The sequence below is a fragment of the Fistularia commersonii genome, chromosome 4 (genome assembly GCF_037954325.1).
Source record: "Fistularia commersonii isolate RoL2024-O1a breed Wild chromosome 4, RoL_Fcom_v1.0, whole genome shotgun sequence".
Taxonomy (NCBI): domain Eukaryota; kingdom Metazoa; phylum Chordata; class Actinopteri; order Syngnathiformes; family Fistulariidae; genus Fistularia; species Fistularia commersonii.
In genome coordinates, this window is record NC_141287.1 from 2120626 (window position 1) to 2142784 (window position 22159).

At 39.5% G+C, this 22159-nt stretch overlaps 1 protein-coding gene across 3 annotated transcripts in view; it reads right to left on the reverse strand.

The window, feature by feature from the left end:
• Window positions 1–22159, reverse strand: part of raph1a (Ras association (RalGDS/AF-6) and pleckstrin homology domains 1a) — a 70251-nt gene that overhangs the window by 17198 nt on the left and 30894 nt on the right. For 2 of the 3 annotated variants that reach the window (XM_086144685.1, XM_086144686.1), the window contains 7 exons: window positions 17239–17373; window positions 16494–16602; window positions 16265–16404; window positions 15919–16161; window positions 14138–14290; window positions 13341–13517; window positions 6903–6977 (listed from right to left, as the gene is read on the reverse strand). In XM_086144685.1, the coding sequence (XP_086000811.1) occupies window positions 6903–6977; window positions 13341–13517; window positions 14138–14290; window positions 15919–16161; window positions 16265–16404; window positions 16494–16602; window positions 17239–17373 (1032 nt within the window). The remainder of the gene's footprint in view (window positions 1–6902; window positions 6978–13340; window positions 13518–14137; window positions 14291–15918; window positions 16162–16264; window positions 16405–16493; window positions 16603–17238; window positions 17374–22159) is intronic. The other variant, XM_086144687.1, reaches the window with a different exon arrangement.

Genomic DNA, 22159 nt, shown 5'->3' on the forward strand with positions numbered 1-22159 from the left:
ATGAATGGCTTCGTGGTGACAGAATAATAACGTGAATTCCCATCGTTTATCTCTTTTTGACCAACATATGTTGAAGGCTGACATTTTACGCCATCACACATTTATCCAAATATCTTCTTGGATGAGTAAAACGCACTTTTCCAGCTAGTAGGCGACATTGTAATAAGTAAATGTTCCCACTCATTTGATATTCCTTCATTATTTTTTTCAAGCTAGTGCTCTAATATTGGGAAAAAGTTTCAGGCTGCAGAACTGTATTACATAAAGTTATTACATAATAAATACAATTTGGTGAATATGGTTCTGTGGGATCTTCAGTGTGTCCTTTAGAATAACTCTACAGACCTTTAGAGTGCAACATTTTATGAAAACCCTGTCCATTACCATGAAAAAATGTGATAAGACCCATCTGTACTTTATCAGATAATATTTTCATGTAGCATTAGTCGCTTTTTAAAGGCTTTATTTAGGTGGAGACAATGGACTTACATAATGGCCATTATTCTAGTAGTTACCGGTAAAAATTTGGGATTTGAGCAAATACCACGAAGAATTACTTTTTTTTTTGTACACAATATTACACAATATGGTCTGTGGACTCTAAAATGAACTAGTTCCTGTCAAATGTTAAATTTATTATATGTTTACCTTTGTGTGCCTTTTACGTGCCTGAGATGTACCTGAGGATGCTTAATAATGATTATCAAACAATACTAAAGTTGATGGTGAGTGTATGAGAAATGTGTCCAACTAATTCATTTTTTTGTATTTCCTTCATTTTGAAGGAGATCATTTACATTTACAGGCAAGTTATTTTTCAGTAATTTAAAAGGCCTCTGTAATACAATTTATGTATTGAGAATAATCCGGTCCCGTGTAATAAACATGAAGTCTGACGCCTTTAATTTGAAAATAAATATATTCATAAGTATATATTCATAAATATATTCTGTTTGATTTGAAACAAAACCAACTATTGTTACAAGTTATGATGCGGATTAAACCAAGACTTTTGTATTAAGGTCTCATCATCCACGTGTGACATCCATTAGGCCAAAATCTTGCATGCTTATTTCTTTTTGGCCTACAAAATAAAGCTTAACGCATCAAAATTAAACATGTTCTTTGTGCTTCCCACCAAATCATGTTACTCCTACCACTTTCCTTTACAGCTTGCAGCACATATTTTTTCCCCTCCCACTGCCTTGCAGAGATGCAGCAGCTGACCTACATTGCAGGGTTGCTAAAATTAGCATGTGATCAGGAGAGATTCTGCTGCCTTGGAAGTCATGAGTAATGTGTCCCTCCTGAGCCGCCATAGATTTGAGTGCTGCGATTTAAAGAGCAGCAGCAGCATAAGTGGGCCAAAGCCGTGCATATATGTGTGTGTGTGTGTGTGTGTGTGTGTATTAGAGGGAGAAAGAATATAGGGGACTGCAGCTATTGCTGATGCAGTGTAACAGTGACACAGAAAGAGCAGTCTCACATATAAGTAGACACAAGCTTGTCTCAACACACACACACACACACACACACACACACAAAGAGCTCCTCAGCCTCATCGCTGCAGCAGCAGTAAGACGCCCTCCCACCCCCTCAACCCTGCTCTTAATCTGTCCAGAATCTTGGGGGTCGCGGTGGCCGCACTCCTCTAATCCTGGAAACACAAATTTAAAAAATCTGTTTCAAAGCAACAGCTAAAAGCACTTGGTTTCATTTGCTTTGCCGTAGACAGCGGAAGCGCTGATATGTACACTGCTCAAAAAACATAAAGGGAACACTTAAAAAACACATCCTAGATCTAAATGAATGAAATATTCTTATGAAATATGAAATCTTTACACAGTTGAATGTGCTGACAACAAAATCACACAAAAATGATCAACGGAAATCAATTGTATCAACCCATGGAGGTCTGGATTAGGAATCACACTCAAAATTAAAGTGTAAAAACAAACTCCAGGCTGATCCAACTTTGATGTAATGTCCTTAAAACAAGTCAAAATGAATCTGTGTTGCTTCCTGAGTGGACACTATGATTTCACACAAGTGGGATTGACTTGGAGTTACATTGTGTTGTTCAAGTGTTCCCTTTATTTTTTGAGCAGTATATTACATGATGTTAGACCGCCGAAACCTTTTGTCTTGGCAACTGGACTTTCTTCACTTGACGACGTTTCACCCCTCATCCGAGAGGCTGCTTCGGTTGGGGGGTGGGTCTAGTTTGGTGGCTTGTTGTATAAATCGATGAGTTGATCTGCAGAAACTGGGTCAAAGTGGGTTGTTATGCTAAAGGGGTGTCATTCGTTGGAACAAAAGAGCAATTTAGTGGGATTCCCTGGATTGGAATGTAAAAAGGTAAAGCTAAACAAAACTTGTTGAACTCTGAGGCTCACTTGGACATTGCTGGTTCTGGTGTTGGGTCTTTCCTGGTTGTTTGGAGGAAACCAAGAAAGACCCAACACCAGAACCAGACCCCAGCAACATCCACATGAGCCGCAATTCATGTGATCAAACCTTCCATTTACACGACAAGCCACCACAACCTAGACCCAGCCAAAAACCTGGCGCTTCTATTCAGAAATTCACCGCAGGTCATTTGAACTGAAGAAAAATCTCAGATGAGGGCTGAGGCGCCTTCAAGTGTAGAAATAAAATGCACACTTTCACCCGATTGGTCCAAAAATTATCTATTCATGGCAAATAATGTGTCTTTGTACATCTATTTATGTGGGGAGCATTTGTTGCCGTGACAGGCGGAACAATTACCCTTAATTACGGCATAAACGTCGCTTCTTTTTTCCCAATCTTAATAGACTGTGGCTTTTACTACAATGCGGCTAATTTACGGATTTTCATTGGTTATTACGGTAGCTTGCTTCCGCCAAAACCTTCACATTGGACACTTGAAACTGTTTCAGCAAACCCATTCGCATTTACGATAATTCTTCAATTCAGCCATTTTTTTGCACTTTTTGCACCCACCCCCAGCATGAAAAAGACGTGCAGAACTGTTTTTAATGCTTTTTTTTAAGTCCAAAGTGATCAGTTTGTCTGTTGAAGAAGGAAATAGAGCTACTGCACATTAGTTCGGCATCTGTTCTGAAAAAAAGCCATTGTACCGTTAGTTGTAGATGTTACCGTCATTTATTTGATTAAAAGTTTTCAAAAGATCTGTCCAATATCATCTTGCTGCATTAATATTTCATGCTTCAAAGGGAACACCTCTAGCTTATTTATGTACAATACCGTTTTTCTTTTAAAAATTAGTAGTTGTGGCCTACATATAGGTGCACCCGATAGTCCAGAATTACGGTAAATGCTCTTCCACGGAATGGCAACAGGTAGTGAATTAACCCATGAATCTACCTGCTGCTGCTACAACAGCAGTGTAAATAGTGGTGCTTCGAGTGAAAAATTAGAAAATTATAATGAAAATTATATTGTGCTTGGATTCACTTTTACCGGGGAACCGACTGAACCGACTCTGTTATGCCTGGTGTCCGGGGGAAAAGCTGTCCAACACTGCCATGGTTCTAAGCAAACTTAAATCCCATCTCCAAACTAAACACTCTTCAAGCTGAGAACACAGACTATTTTCTTCTTCTGCGTAAACAGACTCAGAAACAGGCAGCGTTGTTGAAGAAAACCACCAAGATGAGTGAGAAAGCTCTGAGAGCTAGATATAAAGTTGCTGAACTCATCGCTAAATCCAAACAGCCATTAATACTACCTGCCAGCAAAATCATCTTCGAAGAAATGCTCGGCCTTGCGCTTAAAGAAATATTCCAAGTCCCATTCTCAAATAATACCCTTTCCAGACATATTGATCTGCAGACACTGAGAAAAGTGTTCTGGAAAAGTTGCACATCAGTGGGAAATTTGCATTGCAACTCGAATGTTTCGAATATTAGATTTCACACCGAGTAAGTAAATTGAGACTAGTTTTATTCAGTTTCATTAAAAATGTTTTTTGACATATTTATTCGGTGGTGTGCCGTGTGATTTTTCTAATGTAAAATAAGTGCTGTGGCTAAAAGATGGTTGGGGCTCTAAAGTACTGTAGGCTGAGATTGAAACCACTGGCAGCTGCTATAAAATAAATTGCGCTTTAAAAGCAAACAAAAAAAAAACACATTAACCTGACTATGTTATTAACCTGACTACTATATTACATTTACATTCACAGGAAAAGTTAACACATTGGATACAGGAAGCGACGTGGAGGCGATCAGGTGGGGATGAAGGAAACAAACAACATCCACTATTTGTGCGCATGTGTTTTCATATGACGCTCTGAGCAATCACCAATCCAAAGAGGATTATCAGCGCCAATCTGAACCCAACACACACACACACACACACACAAGCATGTGCATGATAAAACCTCACCCTTAGCCATTAAGACCCCTAAAGCATTAGCTTGAGAGCGATGGAGTTCAACACTGTACCAAGGACACAGACGCACATTATAAATGTTCCACCGAAGCACTTTAATAAGCCTTAGCTAATCTTAGTCTACACCCACGGTCCCATTATCTGTATTGATTGGCGCTTGCTGCCCCAAGTTGAGCTCTATTATACCATCTGGCTGTGTTCCAGGCAGACATTTGTGTTGATGTAGAAAAAGATGAGTTTTTTTTTTTTATATTTCAAGTTTGTCCTCTGAAAGTACACCAAATACTCAGCTGTTCTCTATAATGATGAAATTGAGATACCTTGACCTCCTCTGTCATCATAAGCCTGATGTCAATGAGTTTTACTTTATTGTCACAGACTGAAAAGCTAATTGAGGATTTTTGTAATAACTAAAAGGAAATAAGTTATTGCAAACAGACAATACTGTCTTTGTGGAAAATTTGCAACACTATCAGGCTTCAAAAGCAGGGAGATTTTGTTCTTCAACAGTTTTACTCAGGTCATGAGATGCATTTTGATGAAAAGTACCCTGACATTTACCCTCCAGATTCTTTTCAGAGAAAAAAGTGTTTGGTATTTGATGCACCATCTGAAGTCTTACCAATATTGCTATGATTGCAGATGATTTATAACTTACTTACCTTACTTAAGAATGCTTTCTGCTAATATTCAGAAGATGGTTTTATTGAGTTCTCAACTACTCTATATATGTTGTGATAATAATAATTCTATAGATTTGAAGGGGAACTATTTAAGAGCAATTTAACAATTTGGTATTAATAAAACTCTGAAGTGTATTACTGAAATAAAAAAAAATATGAAAAGTTTTGTAGAAAATACGTCATGTTTTAGGTTAAAATTTATATTACAATAACATCTGTAATTATTTCCTTAGCTGGAACAAGCAGGCTCTGTAATTCTGGATTGTGTCATTTGAGCTTAAATGCTAGTGAAAGGGGTGAATGTTGAAAAAGTAAAGGTAAACTCCCCTCTCTGACCTGAATTGAAATTTCCTGGGAAAATTTCCTCACTAATCATAGAGTCGTGTGATAAACTGTTTCAATAATGTGAGATTAGAGTTTCAGTTGATTGAGGGCCTTCTTTCCCAGCAAGTGCTGGTTGTCTGCAGAGATCATGTGGTTACTGATCGAAGATAGAGGAGACGTTAACTCAAACAGCTAATCCTTATTCTGTGGTCGGAAGTCAAACAATTTTTCCTACAAACCTCATTCTGGTCAACATGAGAGTGACAAAAAAAGGCTTCAACAAATCTTGATTTAACTGACTGGGGGCTAAACGTAAGACAAAACATTATCCTTATCATATAATCATTATTATTATTACTCTTTTTACCATGAACGTTGTTTCATATTGGAGAAAAAATGCTCAGGCCGTGAAGAAATAGTTGACGAAAGCAGACACAGAACGCCTCTTGTTCACTTACCTGGACTAACGTGAAAAATCATTTTCTCATGACATTTGTGAGATTTGTGTACAGCACAGTGAGTGAATGGGTTTCACGGTACTCTTTCCATCGCTGGCAAACCCTCTAAGGTATGATCAGATTTAAGATAAGATAAGAAGATATAAAGAGTCTATAAAGTGAAACTATAAAGTGTCTTAGTAAACAAGTGATAAAACTATAAGTGTCTTAGTAACAAGTGAGGTAAGGAGTGCACAATAGTATGATAAAAGGAAAAATTGTAGTGTAGCTGTTATGAAATGAAATATTGCACAGTTCTGAATATTGCACAGTGAAATTGAGATTTATCAGCTCAGCCAGGTTGGTTGACGGATGATCAAACTATCCATCAACCCCCCCCCCCCCCCACACACACACACACACACACACCAAACAGCTTGTTTTATCTCACAAACTTGTCAGTGGACATCCAGATGACACGCCTCACTGAATATTTCACTTAAACAATCGTATCCTTCTCTACATGTTAAACTAATCACACCAAGTATCATTTTCAGAATGGTAACCTTACATTAACTTTATTATCATCTTATTGTGACTCCAAAAACATTGCTCTTTCATGCAAGCTTTCAGTGAAATAAAGGATGTCTGCTATTTGGGTGTTATGACAGCTGTTGGTCTATAATAAAATCAGTAAATGAAATGGTCATAATCGTTTACGTAGAGTCTCTCCGAACAGTAATTTGTCTTACGAAATTACTTTTTCACAATGAAACAAGTTTCAGCAGAGTTTAAGCATGAGCCGGTAAAAGTTTTCAAATTCAAATTAGGGTAGGGTATCGTGTTAAAGAAAAAAAAAGACGAATCGCCGTAAAGATTTGGTTAGTTAACTCAGGCAAACTTAGAGCCAATAATCTGACGATCTGATGACGAAACACGAAAGGAAGGGAACGTGCGAGGAGACGGCTGTTCTGGTCGCTGCGTTCCGACTCAAAACGACATGCATGATAGTGAGGTGCAGAGGGTTGTCAAAGCATGCAAGTGGAAGGGAGGGAGTCACCTTGGTCAGCAGGTGGGAAGGTTTTCCTGCTATGTTTCTCAGAATCAGAGAGGTTTCCCTGTCCAGATAGGAGTGCTTGAAGGAGAAAAGGACAAAGAAAGTGCAAGTGAATTAATCCACTAATCGATTGATCGGATGTGGCAGTTTAGCGAAAAGCTGTGTGGTGAAGCAGAGATCAGCAGCAGAGAAACCTTGCTGGCAAGCTGGACTTCAACCCTGTGGAGAGATGCTACATACAGGTTGAATGGATTTTTGGATGGGAACCAGGGGCGACAGAAAATGTCATTTGTAGAGGTAAAAAAACAAATAAGTGAGATTTTAAAATTAAACAGACCAATTGATCCACAGCAGTTTATTATGGGTGCAGCATCAACAAGCGATTTTAGGAAAAAACAGGTGTTTACGCTTAGAGTTCTTCTATTAATTGCACATAAAATGATCACAGTAAACTGGCTCAAACCCCAAAAACCTACCCTGGACCAGCGGCGTCAGAGGCTTAAGGATGTAAACTGCATGGAACGCATAACAGCAAACTTACGACTTCAGACAGACCTATATCTTGACAAATGGGCACCCATTAAAAAATATTTGGAGAGTTGAAGATATTATCTCTATTTGACTGAGTTAGATGCTTTTCTTTGTGTTTTTTTTTTTTTTAATGATTTTTTTTTAGTTTTATTTTATTTTTCACGTGCTATTGAGGAAATAAGTGACCTATAAAGATTATTATACAATGTATATCTTGTTATGAGGTTTTGTAAGAATGTGTAAAACTCTGTTAAGGAACCTGTTCTAATAAATGTTGAAAAAAAAAAAGAAAAGAAAAGGATTCTGTCCTCCACCTTGCATGACATGCTGATTATTTATGGGCGCTGTGTTATGAAAATGTTGTGACACTGTTCCTCTCCTGATTTTTGCACAAAGTGATTGAAGCAAAGATCAAGAGAAGCAGAATTTGTTTTTAAACTTTTAACAAGGTCACATTGTTAGGATTGCTGAAATGGTTCAAGGTAAAAAAGGAGCAGTTGAAAAATATTCTGTTAACCCCCCTTTTCTCGGTTAATATGTCTACTGTGTGATGAAACTTTCACGGTTTTCCATTAAAGATTAGATGCTGTAAAAAAAAAAAAAAAAAAAAAAAAGAAAATGTCATTTGTTTTGACTAATATTGGAAGATTAAAATCACATATTCAGGAAAACTCCATTATGCATCATCAGCCTCATTAACATTCGAGTGAAAACATTTGTATTCTAATTGCAATGACGACTCGGAAATTTCTTACACACTGCTATGAAAGAGAAATGAAGACAGGAGGAAAACAGTTGCTGTGCTTATATGTCAAGAAACAGCTTGCAGAGCTAAATACAGGAATGCTGAGGTCTTTCCCATGATTGTAACAGAGTGGGGCCGCGATGCGTTTAAACACCGGCATTCGGACACCCCGCCGCCTCATCGCTGTCAAATGCAGAAGTAAAAGTCGCAGTTATGTGAGTGACGTGCTTGAGCTGACGCTTCCTATCAGCATAACGTTGCAGAATTGGTGCCGAAAACAACAAATGATAATTTCTGTTAATTATATGACAAAACGCAGAGTAGTAGAAAAAAGTGTTTCCAAAATCAGACGTAAAATACCACCCTTGAGCATCTAAACTCAAGAGTTTTGAACTGGTCCACTTTCTTGTCTTTCTTTGAGAATTGTCTTTAAACCTTTCTGTTTAAGAAAGCTTATACAGCCATTGACTATGCAGCCATAGACCTACTCTGCAGAGAGATATTCAATGATGCTCTTCTCTCATTCCTCCGACTTTTCCTATCCGCTCTGCAGTCATGTCCCATCATAGTAACCTCATATCTTTTCCAACTTCCCGGGTTCTGTTATTTCCAAGGCCCCCAGGGCGTCTGGACTGATCTGTTGCAGTGGTCTTTGCAGGCGTTATTTCTTATATGAATATCAAAGCTATTAGTGTATCATTTCAGCTATTACCATACAACTGTTAAAGTGATTGTTATTAATAGTAAGAGATCATTCGTTCCTGTCGGTCTCAATGTCTAAACCCTCGCCGTCTATCACTCTCTTGCTTTCTATTTCTATCCTCTTATCTTTCTACCCCAATTATTAATTGATTAAGGCGTTAAGTTAGGATCTGCCCAAGGTTTCTGCTCTGTAAATGGCAATGTTTCCTCAGTGCTGTCACCAAGTGCTTGCTCCTGGGGAATCACTGCTTTTCTGTACCCAGACCCGCTAAACATGGAAAGTGACAACTGTGTTGTGATTTGACAATGTATAAATAAATTAAGTCAGACTTAACCTGACTTAATAATTACGGTAAGTTATGTTAATCCTTGTATACAAGTCACTTAAAGTTGTTCAAGCATCTTTTAAACTCACTGACACATTTTGAATAACAGTAATGACAGACTTAGGTATTGTTTCTGATGATATGCGAAAACCCTGTTGACAAAAACTTACGCTGCTCATAAATCTTTGAAAAGATTTTGAAAAGACTTGTGTAAAACTAAACAATTGACCCAGATGACTGACCGGACTGACGTGTAAGACTCTTAAGGGTTCCTTCCAACTTTCAGTTTTAAGTCTGCGACTGACAAAAATCATAAGGTGCAAGGCCGGCATTAAGTGATAGAAGAGGAAAAAAAGAAAATAAAAACAGGTTAAGGGGACGAACAAGAAGCGACATAATAACATTTTCCAAACGTATTTAGGTGGTCGCTGCTTGACTGATCAAAGCAATGCAGCAAATTTGCGAAATTATCACACCTATGGATGCCGATCGTGGCATTCATGTTCAGATTTGGCTGAATCATTTAGTAACGCTGCAGCATTTGCTTTGCCTGGGTTGGACTGCAGCACATATACAGATCGTGGAATTTAAATAGCATGTGCTTGGGATGATTTACAAATATAAGCAATAATAAATATCCTTTTGACCCCATCATATAAATTGTATTAAAATCTTTATTGTCTCAACTCACACTGCTTTGACCAATTGTCTGTCTTGGCTAAATAGTAAAGGATGATTTGGAAATATTTTGAAATATGTAACTTTTCAGCCCTTCTCGATATTCCTTACATTTGATGCACGCAGAATTATGTTTTTCATTAAATATGTAAAGCAACAACAGTGAGGCAACTGTTGGGTTTTTCAAGAAGCACGAATGCCAAACATGGTCCAAACATGGGACGACTTCCCGATTCACATTGAAGCAGCTCAGCTTGACAGTTGACAAACGGATTTTGTTCAATTATTGACAGGCAGAGACTTTTTACTGCACAGCTCAGATTTGCAAACTAAGGTAAGTGAATAAGCCTAATAGATAAAAACAGCTGTGAAGCAAAACTCCCTGGCTTGAGCATTCAGTCAAACATCCACACCAAGTTCAATCTCCATCCTAAGCAGGTTTCACGCCATCTTTTTTCAGATATTTAACATATGAACGGGGTTTTGAAGTAAAATGATCAATTTCTTCAAATAACAGTCTTAACATTTATTGTTTTCCTGACTGTTAGTATTAGAGCGTATCTGTTCTAAATGTATTTAATCTTGTGGCTCTTTCAATCACTAGATATCAGTTTATAGAAAGCATTAATATGCCCTTGATATGCACAGATAAAAAAATATTTGGGTCAAACACTCAAGTGTGCACATGTGCGCGTGCCCCCCCCCACACACACACACACACACACACACATGCACACACACACACGATTACAGTCAGCTTTTCCTTTGGCAAAGATCTGACCGCTAACATCCAAGAGCGCACATGTGTTTATGTGAGTGCGTGTGTGTGTGTGTGTGTGTGTGTTTATCTCCTCCTGGCTAAAGTAATCATGGTGAGACATGCTTAACACTGAGGGAAGCCTTTGAATATATGCGCGTGTGTGTGTGTGTGTATGTGCCCATATAAAAAAACAACATTCAGACTCTGCATAAGGCAACTGCCTTCAAACTATCAGGCTGAGAAGCTTGTTTCCACATTGGATGAAAGAGTTCTATAGTTTGTCCAGCCTCGCTCCCACCAGGCTTTTATAACCTTAGAGTGATAATCTTGTGGCTGTTAGAGGCCGTCAGATGTGACAGGCTCCACATACGTGTGCTTTTGTACGCACTTGCAATTCTTCTCATCCGAGAAAATTAGCAGGCGTGTCCTCGACAGAAGGAACTTCCACTTGGGGTTTGCGACTCAATGTCACCGACTTGGTCGTGGTGGTACAACTTCAAATGGTGTTTTTTTTTTTTTTAATGAGTAGGAATCATTAAAGCAGCGTCTCTGAGCCAAAACTAACACATCCTTTCTCAGATGTCTACCCCCTGCCGGGTTGGCTTTCCTTACTATCCGTACAACTGCGTGGCTTGCAGCCTTTGTTATGCTCTTTTCAGTTCCCCCCCCCCCCCGAGTCAAGCCGAGCAACTGCGTCAAGGTTAGCGATTAAATTCCACTGCACGGCAGCCAAATGAAAAAAAAAAAACAAGGACACGGAAAAGGAATCGTCTTAAAAGGTCACAAGCAGCTTGTGAAATGAAAATGGAAATCTCGTGTTGAAAAACACAAACCCTGAAAATCTAAATTGAGACTTTTGGGATTTTCTCCTCTGGGTTGTCTACGGATGAAGATTCACAGAAGTTTTAAGGAGGGTTATTGTTAGTCAATTTAATTCAATTTTTTATTCTAGATGTACCGGAAGTCAGGACAAGACCCTGAAGCAGCGCTAACGCTCCCATCCCGTAGTCCTTGAGACGATCAACTACCAAAGAGAGCACCGCAGCTTCAAATCATTAAATTAGGGAACTGAACCATATATTTCCTTATCCCGGTCACCTGAAAGACCTTAAAAAACAACTTGCAGAAAGAGAGCATGCGTAGTCCTCCACCTTCAGAAGCTCAGGTTTAATCTGTACGCATGCATGTCGTTTAGGCCCCCGTTTATTGGTTGAAGCGCATAATCTCTGCGTAATCTGTTTAAAATGATAGCGGGCTCAGCTTAATCCCAGCAGAAGACAGGTGTTGGCGTTGAACTAGAGGCTGGACCCGGGCCGAACACATCAAGATAGATGGAAGGCAAGGAGTCGTCATGTGATCCACACAGCGAACAATACAATACAGTGGCCAGACGACAGCTTTTTTAAGCACCCATCTGTTTTTTCCTATTGCTTCCTTTCCGCCCATTTTGGAGAAAGCGCCTGGCGGCATTTCTGAAACCTTGATGTGGAGAGCAGAGAGTGAGCCAGGACTGAATCCATTAACTTTGAGGGAAAAATATTATTTTGTAGAGAAGAATATCCTATCACGGTATCAACAGTACCTGATTTGTCTGCTCCGCTGATTTTACATCCGCTTTGGATTCAGGGTTTTGACCCCTGACATACATCTGGGAATAGTGATCTTTTTTACCTCTACAGTAGAAGTACGGGGAAATTAAGAGCCCCATCAAAATATGAAACGTTCGGCCATTGAAAACAGGTTCCGCATCATCAAATCACTTCTTGAGAAATATTTGTCCGTTTTTTGTGGCCTCCGCCACGGGAACGGACTTTGTTGTCCTGGTGTGTTTGGACTTTGTTGTCCTGGTGTGTTCGGACTTTGTTGTCCTGGTGTGTTCAGATTTCAGTCAGGGAAAACATCACAATGGTCAGGAACTGATTAAGCAAGAATGGTCAGAAAATACACTTACAAGATATACCAGGCCAGAGATATCCTTGGCTAGAATCAATGTCACACCGAGGGGATCGTCCACCCTCCCTGGACATCCCGCTGGGGTGCGACCAGCTGAATAAACTAAATAAACTATAAACTATAAAGTGTCTCAGTGAAACTATAAAGTGTCTTAGTAAACAAGTGATAAAACTATAAGTGTCTTAGTAACAAGTGAGGTAAGGAGTGAACGGACTTTGTTGTCCTGGTGTGTTTGGACTTTGTTGTCCTGGTGTGTTTGGACTTTGTTGTCCTGGTGTGTTCAGATTTCAGTCAGGGAAAACGTCACAATGGTCAGGAACTGATTAAGCAAGAATGGTCAGAAAATACACTTACAAGATATACCAGGCCAGAGATATCCTTGGCTAGAATCAATGTCACACCGAGGGGATCGTCCACCCTCCCTGGACATCCCGCCGGGGTGCGACCAGCTGAATGTGCAGGGGAGGAGGTTCTGGCCCCAAGCCAAGGGGGCACCGTCATTTTATACCTTCGCCCCCACGCTGGGGTCACGTCCCGATCACACTCTTGGAATTGAGCGACTTGGATGCCAGGTTGCACCTTGGACTGAGTCACAGGGTACGTGATTGATTGTGCATGGGGGGGGTGTCAATGGAAAAAGACAGAGTTGGGCATCCCTTTGTTGTCACGTGATGCGTTCCCGCGGGTAAATTTTAACATACAGTTCATTGACCTGATAGTCCATAAGAGATAGACATGTACTGTACCTCTGAGATGTCCCGACTTTGACTGGCGCCTTCAACTGAGGGCAGGCCTGACGACTCATAGCCGCCTGACTCGGAACGGAGAACACTGTCCAGTGAGTCCATAGAGGAGGCAGAGTTAACCGACGCCCCGGAGGCTGAGGCAATAGATGAGCGGGAGGAGTGGACCATCGATCGAACCTACAGAGGGTGATGGGGAAAAGTGCTGGTTTTGGTGGCTACTAAATGAATTAATCTAGTAGCCACCAAAACCAAAACCACCAAAACCAGGGCCACATATAGTGACAAACAACCAGCCGCACTAAATGTGGCACCCGAGGCCAGACTTCATATGTTGCTCCCTCCATTGGTCATTTACATTGCCTCACGAAATAAACTGAATAACACTGTATTGTTTTTAATTGATGAGATAATATGTTTGCCATGTTTACAAAGTACTCTGAGGTCACATCAATTCGGCTTTCTTCCCACAGCATGGAATATCATTTGTAGCAATATTAGGCATTTCTTTGCATTTGAATCAATGTAAGAGAGTTAAAAAAGTTAAGTTTAAACTAGTTTTAATATGCTGCAATTATATTTAAGGCATTTTTTTTTTTTTTTTTTCCCAATTTTGTGGTGCCTCCTGGAGGCCACGGCACCCTTTGCGTTTGCCAACAATGCCCAATGGGCTGCCTGGCTCTACAAACAACCATTCAGTCCTACATTCACAACCGAGGGCCAATTCATTTCAGACAAACAGTTCGGACCTGAGATAGACCCAGGAGGATAATTTATTATTAACAAATATTCTGAGTTACCTCATGTTCACTGACTGTGCCGACCGATCCTGTGCGCCGATGTTGGCGCTGAGAGGAACCCGGGCGTCTGGTGTCGGCTGATGTATAAGTGGAAGCGGAGCTGAGTGAGTGAGAGGAGGTCTGGCGAGCAGCCTCGTCCATGCTGAGAGATGCCTGAGGTACGAAAGACATCCCCAATGTCGAGAGAAAAAAAAAAAGAAAATTGTATTATTTCCGGTTTCAAGTGATCTTCCTCTGTTGCTGTGCTTTGGTAATCTTCCAGTCCCGGTCTAACAAGTCAAGAATGTGCCAAGAGCTAAAACCATGCACAAGGCCAGAGACTGCTTTAACATCGGCATCCTGCCATGACATCAGGGTAAAATAGAGAAAAAGTAACTTACTTAGTAAGATAAGATAAGATAAGATAAGATAAGATAAGATAAGATAAGATAAGATAAGAACAACTCTATTAATCCCGAAGGAAATTGTTGTGCCAGTTACAGAAAAAATAACAGTAATAAATAATAAAAAGAAAAAGGCAGAATTAGAAATAAAAATAAACTATAAACTATAAAGTGTCTCAGTGAAACTATAAAGTGTCTTAGTAAACAAGTGATAAAACTATAAGTGTCTTAGTAACAAGTGAGGTCAGGAGTGCACAATAGTATAATAAAAGGAAAAATTGAAGTGGAGCTGTTATGAAATGAAAAATTGCACAGTTCTGAATATTGCACAGTGAAATGACCTTAACTAAATTGTCACTAAGGAAGACGAGTAAATAAAATTAAAAAGAAAAGTAGAAAATTTACAAGAGAGACACTAGATGAGGAGAAACTCTGGCAGGCAGCCGCCCGAGGCAGCGCCGGAAGTCGAATGTAAGCTACTTTCTGCTCCTTAAATGTATTGTTATTTACCAACATGACCACAATTAGGAAACCTATAGTTAGTTTGAGAAGCGTGCAAACAGGGGTTAAGACGCTATCACAAAGCTACTTATAACAGAGCACCAATGAAAGTCAGACTTTCTTGGGCCAGAAAGAAATAAAATAAAATAAAAACACAGCAGTGTTATGCAGTTAGTTAAATCCACTGTAAATCCAATGGGGTACTGCATATACAGTATACAACATGCTCAAAGATGTTGCTTGACAATACCTAGGAAGACCTTAAAAATGCATTAAAAACGAGGGTTAACAAATGTGTAATTACTATTTCTATAGATTAGAATACTACCGATTACGCGGAATACCTGATGTATAAATAATAGCATTATACATTACATAAACCCTGTCAATCCTATCTGCGGGGTAAAAGTTACAGTAGACCTCAACCCATGATAAGAAAAGAAAAAAGAAAAAACATAAATAAAAGAAACATTTAAATGATTTTGAGAACGCAATTAGCAATGAGAGGATCTAGGCTAGGACAGGAATGTCAGGCACACTTCGAAAGCAACATCGAAAGCCCGAACAAACATCGAAATTGTGGCAAACATTTCCCAAAAGGTTAGAATGCTTTCTAAAAAAAAAACATGTGCAAATGATGATGAGCTTTCCATAATGTGGATTTTGTGAGGCAGTATTGAGTTGCGCCTCCTGGTCCCCACAGGGAACAGATCGGAGAGGATACATACATGGGGACTCATTATTGAAGCAGAAAACAGCTGAGCTTTGTCCTCCTTTTTCTGAACCGCAGGCTGAAAAAGCCTGTGGTTCCATCTGACCTAATTCTACCGTACCAGACCAGAAGATCAGGAGATCCGGCCGAGCCGCTGAGTGTCTAAGCTAATATTGACAACACACCCTTTCTAGCTGGGCAGTGATATCATCCAGGCTGAAGTTGGAGGCCAGCGCCGGTCTCCCATGATGCCCCTTGGGAGCTCTGATGGTGCCTGCCGGTGAAGCTCTGGTGCTGCTGCTGCTGCTGCTTGCGCCGCTGCTTCCACCTCCACCACTGACGCTGTTGCCGCCGCCTCCGCCGTCACAGCTGCCGCCCCCTGCTGGCTGCTGCCTGGTACTGCGGCCAACTGGAGGCTTCTGACGAACCTTGGAAAGCAGCAACGTGGCAAAAATTACACTCCGAATACCCTCAGTTAAAGCTTTTCCTAATGTTCTGCTTCCCCTTTTGGAGATATTTTGCGAGGTTTACCTTGGTATCGGTCAATCCAAGGCGGGCCATGCCACTCGTGCTGTTGGGTTTCGGATTGACGGTGCTAAGTTCTTGCTCGATGGAGCATAGATCGGCCATGAGAGCGTCAAGATCCACATTTTCCCCCTGGTTCAGGGCCTCTGTGGGGCAAGACGGGGAGGAGACGCCACTGCTATTGCCTCGTAGTTCTTGCGAATGAGTGAGAGTGCACATGGTGCGAGTGTCCTACCGTTGATATTGTATATGGAGAACCTGTAGGAGAAGTTGGCCATGTTGGTCTCCTGTCTCAGGGGGGCTTTCTGCTGAGGCGGCCGCTCAAGGCAGCCGTCATCCAGGCTCTGGATGCACGCAAAGACTTGAGTAAATTCTTAGGGTTCATTAATTTGCACATTTTATACCCACTGGCTTAAGTACATATGTGTGGATCTGGGACAGAGTAAGGCCACATATCGGTAATTATGACTTTTGTTTAAATGTATAATCCCCGAATCAAATCTTTATTTTTCTAACATCCGAAATTGAAATACATAAATTGAAATCTAGATGTGGACATGGATACACTGATCGTTTCACAGATAAAATAAAAATTAAAGCACTGATGTAGAGACATACATATATAGATATGGTAGATAGATGGTAAATGTTTCGGTGGAGATTTTTAAATCTGAATAAACGACAAATCAAAAATCGATGGGGGCCGTTGGATTGTGATATGCAAATAACATTTCTTGAAGCCAAATAAATATAAACCTCAGTGAGTTTCCATAGTCACACTGACTGACACCTTGGCATGAGGTTCACCTTACTTCCTGATAAAATGCCAAAAATAATGTAGAGAAATTGGGGGAAAAAACAAGATCAACCTTTATATTTTCCTTTTTAAACCGTCCCTATTTTTAATGCCCGCATTTAAATTAAGAAAGCTATTTAGGACCACAAAGAGGAGTGGTGGGTTAGCACAGTTTCATCTGCACCTGTGTAAGTTTGTCCAGTTCTCCCAGCCAGGCTCCAAACATCTGATCCAGGTCCTGGTCCTCCTTGTCACTGTCTTCTTCTTCCTCATCCTCTTCCTCCCTCACCTCCACCTCCTCATCTGACAGCTGCTCCATCTGCGGAGGCAGGGGGCAAATCAGAAGAAGACGTATAAGGGTAAAACAGCACTGATATCACAGCTCCATCTAGTGACTAAACTTTTTCAACAGACCTGGTTGTATTTTTCACATTTGGACCCTTTTTTTTTACAAGTTATCAGCTCGGGGTCAAAGGTTGATAATCGCCTCCGCATAACAAAATGGTGACCAAATTACTGTAGAGAGATTTCTATGGGTTATGGAATTGTCTTTGTTTTATAATCTAATTTTCTCTGAAATTGCAGTAAGGAATCTTAAGTTTTTGAAATTCACTGGTAGTCCTTTAAGAAAAGGAAAGAGAAGACTTAGAAGGACTAATGTTTAATATACAGGTAATTTACATGGGTTCCCAAGTGCAACGATTTTTGACTGTGCGATGACTACTCGTCACTATAAGGGCTTTTTTTACCAATTTGTTATGTTATAAGTTTTGCTATTAGTCATTAGTCATCTGTTATTGCTTTGGTTAATAATAGTGATAACCATAGAATACAAGGTTGAAGGCATTAGGATGAGCCAAGTCAAGTCATTTGAAATCCCTTTTTAAGTGTGTCTTAAAAAAACACTTGACATTTCGACCGGTTTTTCTTCCCTGTGGGGGAGGATAGACGTATGTGCTTAATCTCAAAATAGTGCTAATAATAACAATAAACATTATTTATAAAAGGCGTGACAAGATAAACCAGGGGAAGGGTAGGGAGAAATCTTGCAAGTGAGGGAGTGCATTTCTCTGTGTGCAGGTGTTGTTGATTGTTGGGTGTGAGCAACATTTATAATTAAAGATTCAATTTTTGGTTTCTATTCAGTTATAGACACTGAATAAGCAAAAAAGAAAAAAAAAAAAAAAACTTTTACCGGCACTGGTTCAATTTGTGACCAAACCCAAATTCTGGAAAAAAAAAAAAAAAAACTCTATTCTTAGTTAATCGGTTGTGTCGTCTCCTGGACATACATGCTTGATTAGAGAGGAGAATCACACGGGCCCACATAAAAACATGTCAGTGCAGTCGTACAGCAAGGAGTGGCGCTGCAAATAGAGCCCTGCGGTTGGCATTGCCATTCATTTGGACGAAGCACAGGGCCACTGTGTGTGTGTGTGTGTGTGTGTGTGTGTGTGGTTTGGAGGTCCGCTGAGGGACCTGAGGAGCACGGCGATAAATCTCACAGCTGCCACTTCCTCACTAGTGTGTTAACATGGGAAAGAAAATATCTTTTTTTTTCTTTTTTTTTCTCTCCGCCTCCTCTGCAGGGATGCCTTAAATACAAAGCGTATCTATTTGGTGCTGCACCTGAACTCAGATCTGTTCCCCAGATCACACGTTCTTGCATATTAAAGGATGTCACAGTTACTTTGTCATGTAATGTGATGAAGCACAGCCTATCAGGCAGTTTGAGCAAAATTTGAAGTTATCAGAAGTCCAATATTTCAATATTCAATATTTGCATTTCATATCAGCCTAACTCTGATACTGTCATTCAGCTAAAAGTAGAAATATCACAACTTCTCCAATTACTGATGTCCAAAGATTGTTTACATTGTTGTTTTTTTTTTTTTTTTAAATACTAGTACTCCAAAGTAAATGCCAGTGTGAATTTGCTGTTAAACTGTTAATTTGGGTAAAACAAAGGAGGTCCATTTTTTTTCTCTTTTTTCATGCACTTTATTCACTCATTTTTTAACATGCTGTGGTAATAATAAACTTTCAGTTTAAATTAAACTAAGAGATTACCAGTGTTTTTTTAAGGATAGACAAAGATTCAAATGATCACTCAAACTACTTTATACCTATTGCCTATAGATAGATAGATAGATAGATAGATAGATAGATAGATAGATAGATAGATAGATAGATAGATAGATAGATAGATAGATAGATAGATAGATAGATAGATAGATAGATAGATAGATAGATAGATAGATAGATAGATAGATAGATAGATAGATAGATAGATATTACTAATTTCAAAAAACACATTTATACACAATCTATTATTTCATATAATCAAATGGCTTGACTAATTCAACAACTGTAAAGACCTATGTGTTTTGTGATTAGGTTATCATTTATGAAAACAGCCCATTAGGCTATGATGACATAAATCATGTTTTTCAAGAACAAATTCAGATAGAGGCTGAAATCATGAAAACAGTGAGGCCAATAAACGCAATGGACAACAATAATGAATTAAAAAAACAAATTTCGATGGCTGTTATGAAATTCTGTGTTTTTTATAAAAAGAAAAATTCAGTTGCTGTACAAACAAGTCAGTTTGAAATCTGAAATGAAAGGGTTAATGAAGTATTTGAGTATGACCACAGAAATGTCGCTGTCTGCGGTTTGGATGGACTGAAGGAAAGTCGAAAAGGTTTGAAAAAAGAAGAAGAAAAAAAAAAAAAAAAACACTGACACTGATGATGTTGTCGTTGGAATCTTGACTCCCAAGTGTCGGGCATGCAGCGCAGCGCCCGCCCAACAATGCATTTCAAAGAGTGTACGATGGCCTTCCACGCCACACTGAACTGAGACAGCAAGTCTCAGTAATGGGCTTTAAGTGCTGTGTGTATGTGTGCATATGTGTGTCTATGTGTCCAAAATAAACAGTAATTACTTTGCTGCTACAGCCACACTCCTCCTGTCTGAAAACATGCAATCATCCTCCCATTCTTCATTCCTCCCATATATTCATTTCATCTTCCCTCCCTCTTTTCCATCATTTCTTCCCTCCCATTCTCGCCTCTTGTAACCCCCACTCCTCTGCAGCCAAATGAAGGACTGTTGCTATTTCTGCCTTGTTTTAATGTAGGAGTGTGACACAAAAAACAAACGAAATACCTTGCTGTAACATTGAGTGTGTTTATAAATACACTAATAAAAAAAAAACATTTATTTAATTTGTAGGGGGACACCATTATTCAAGTGTGCAAAGGGCATAGTCTAATAACCTGTGCTGGACAAAAGCATTTTTTTAGATGATGAAAATTAAAATTACATTACACAATAGTCTTGTAATCATGTCCCATTGCCTAATTTGATTCAATCTTTTTTTAGTGCACGCCATAATAATAGTGTTTACATTCACTGTTTTCTTACTTATAATGTACCTACTACCTCAACTGCACTGTACACTTTCTACTGTGCAAATTGAAAAACCTCCACCGATTAAAGGCACATTCTATTCTATTCTATATTGAAAAATACATTTATTATATTTGGCTGAATCATATTCAGGCTTTTAAAAGGTAAACACGGTCAAACCTCCTGATGAAAACTATTACTATATATAAATTCTTTTCAGTGGATTGAAGTGATGATATTAGCACACACACACAGACAAGCTTGTGCTTCTAAAGGTCCCCCCTCACACACACACACTTATGCTGAAGAGAACCACTTTCCAGAGACGGCGAGATGCTACAGGCAGGAAGCAAGTGACACCCGCAAGCGCTGACCTTTGACATTTTATGCTCATTTTTACTCTTCACACAGAGTTAAATATGGAGGGTGAGGCAGCTGCTGTGGCAAAACTGACACTGACTGGCAGATGCTCATACAATGTTACGTGGCATATTTTTAGAGGAAACACCAGGCTTGCTTGCTATGCTCAAGGATAGGAAACACAGCCAAAGAAAAAAATAGCTATGAATTCCTTCACGGCTATTTTTTTACGTAAGAAAAAATTAGCAAAAAATAAGATGTTGTCTAGATCAGGGGTCGGCAACCCGCGCGGCTTGGGAAAATAAATTATAAATATTTAATTGAAGTGTATTTCATTTGTGTTGGTTCCTTTTTTTAACTTTTAAGTTCTAAGTTGGAAGATTATTGTGATCTTGAAATATTAAATAAAATTAGATTTATTATTTTTCGCCGCACAAAATAACGTCACACTTGCGGAAGCCGGTATACCCGCCACAGATGCTGTGCGCAAAAGTTCAGGAGCAGAAGTCCCATAAACCAGGTAAAATGAATATTTATGAGGATATTTTGCAAATATTTATTTTTTATTGTTTAATGACACAGTGATTTTTTTCCCGATTTATTTTTAAAATTCAGGTCAAGGCTCCGCTACACGCTCTGAAAGCCCAAAGCTAAAAAATGAGTTCATTACATAAATAAAATGTAATTTTCTCCGTAATTCTTTGTGAATTTCAGAAGAAACACACTACGCACTTGTTTATACAAAGTGTAAAGGTAATAAAAAGCAACATATACAGTGGTACCTTTATTTCAGACGTCAAAAAGTAATTGCGGCACCCAGTGTTTTCTTTTCCGAGGAAACCGGGTCCAAATGGCTCTTTGGGTGCTACGGGTTGCCGACCCCTGGTCTAAATATTGTCAGTAGGTTGAACAGGTTGATCGATATACGGGGGTTGTAAAAGTCCCTGAAAGCAGACATTTGAAGATGACTTGAAATGATGTAATGCAGATCACATTTTTGGTAGTATTTTCCACCGAGATGCTGATCCATGTGCATGTTTTCAGGGCCCACCACCTGAACGGAGTGTATGAGGTAACGCCACCCTGCCCCCAAGTGGACCGACGCACTATTTTGTGCAACTGAATTTGCAGGGGGGTATGGAGACTTGGGTTGTGCCAGACAATGATTTTTTTTAAGTTATGTTAAAAAACTGGTCCCCATAAAACTGTGTAGAGGAATTGCAAACTCCTCAGAGGGTGTGTAAACATACCCCCCCCCCCGTGTGTCCTTGCATGTATTTGTGTGCAAAGAAACACCAAAAAAAAGTTTATTTTTTGATTCTGTACTT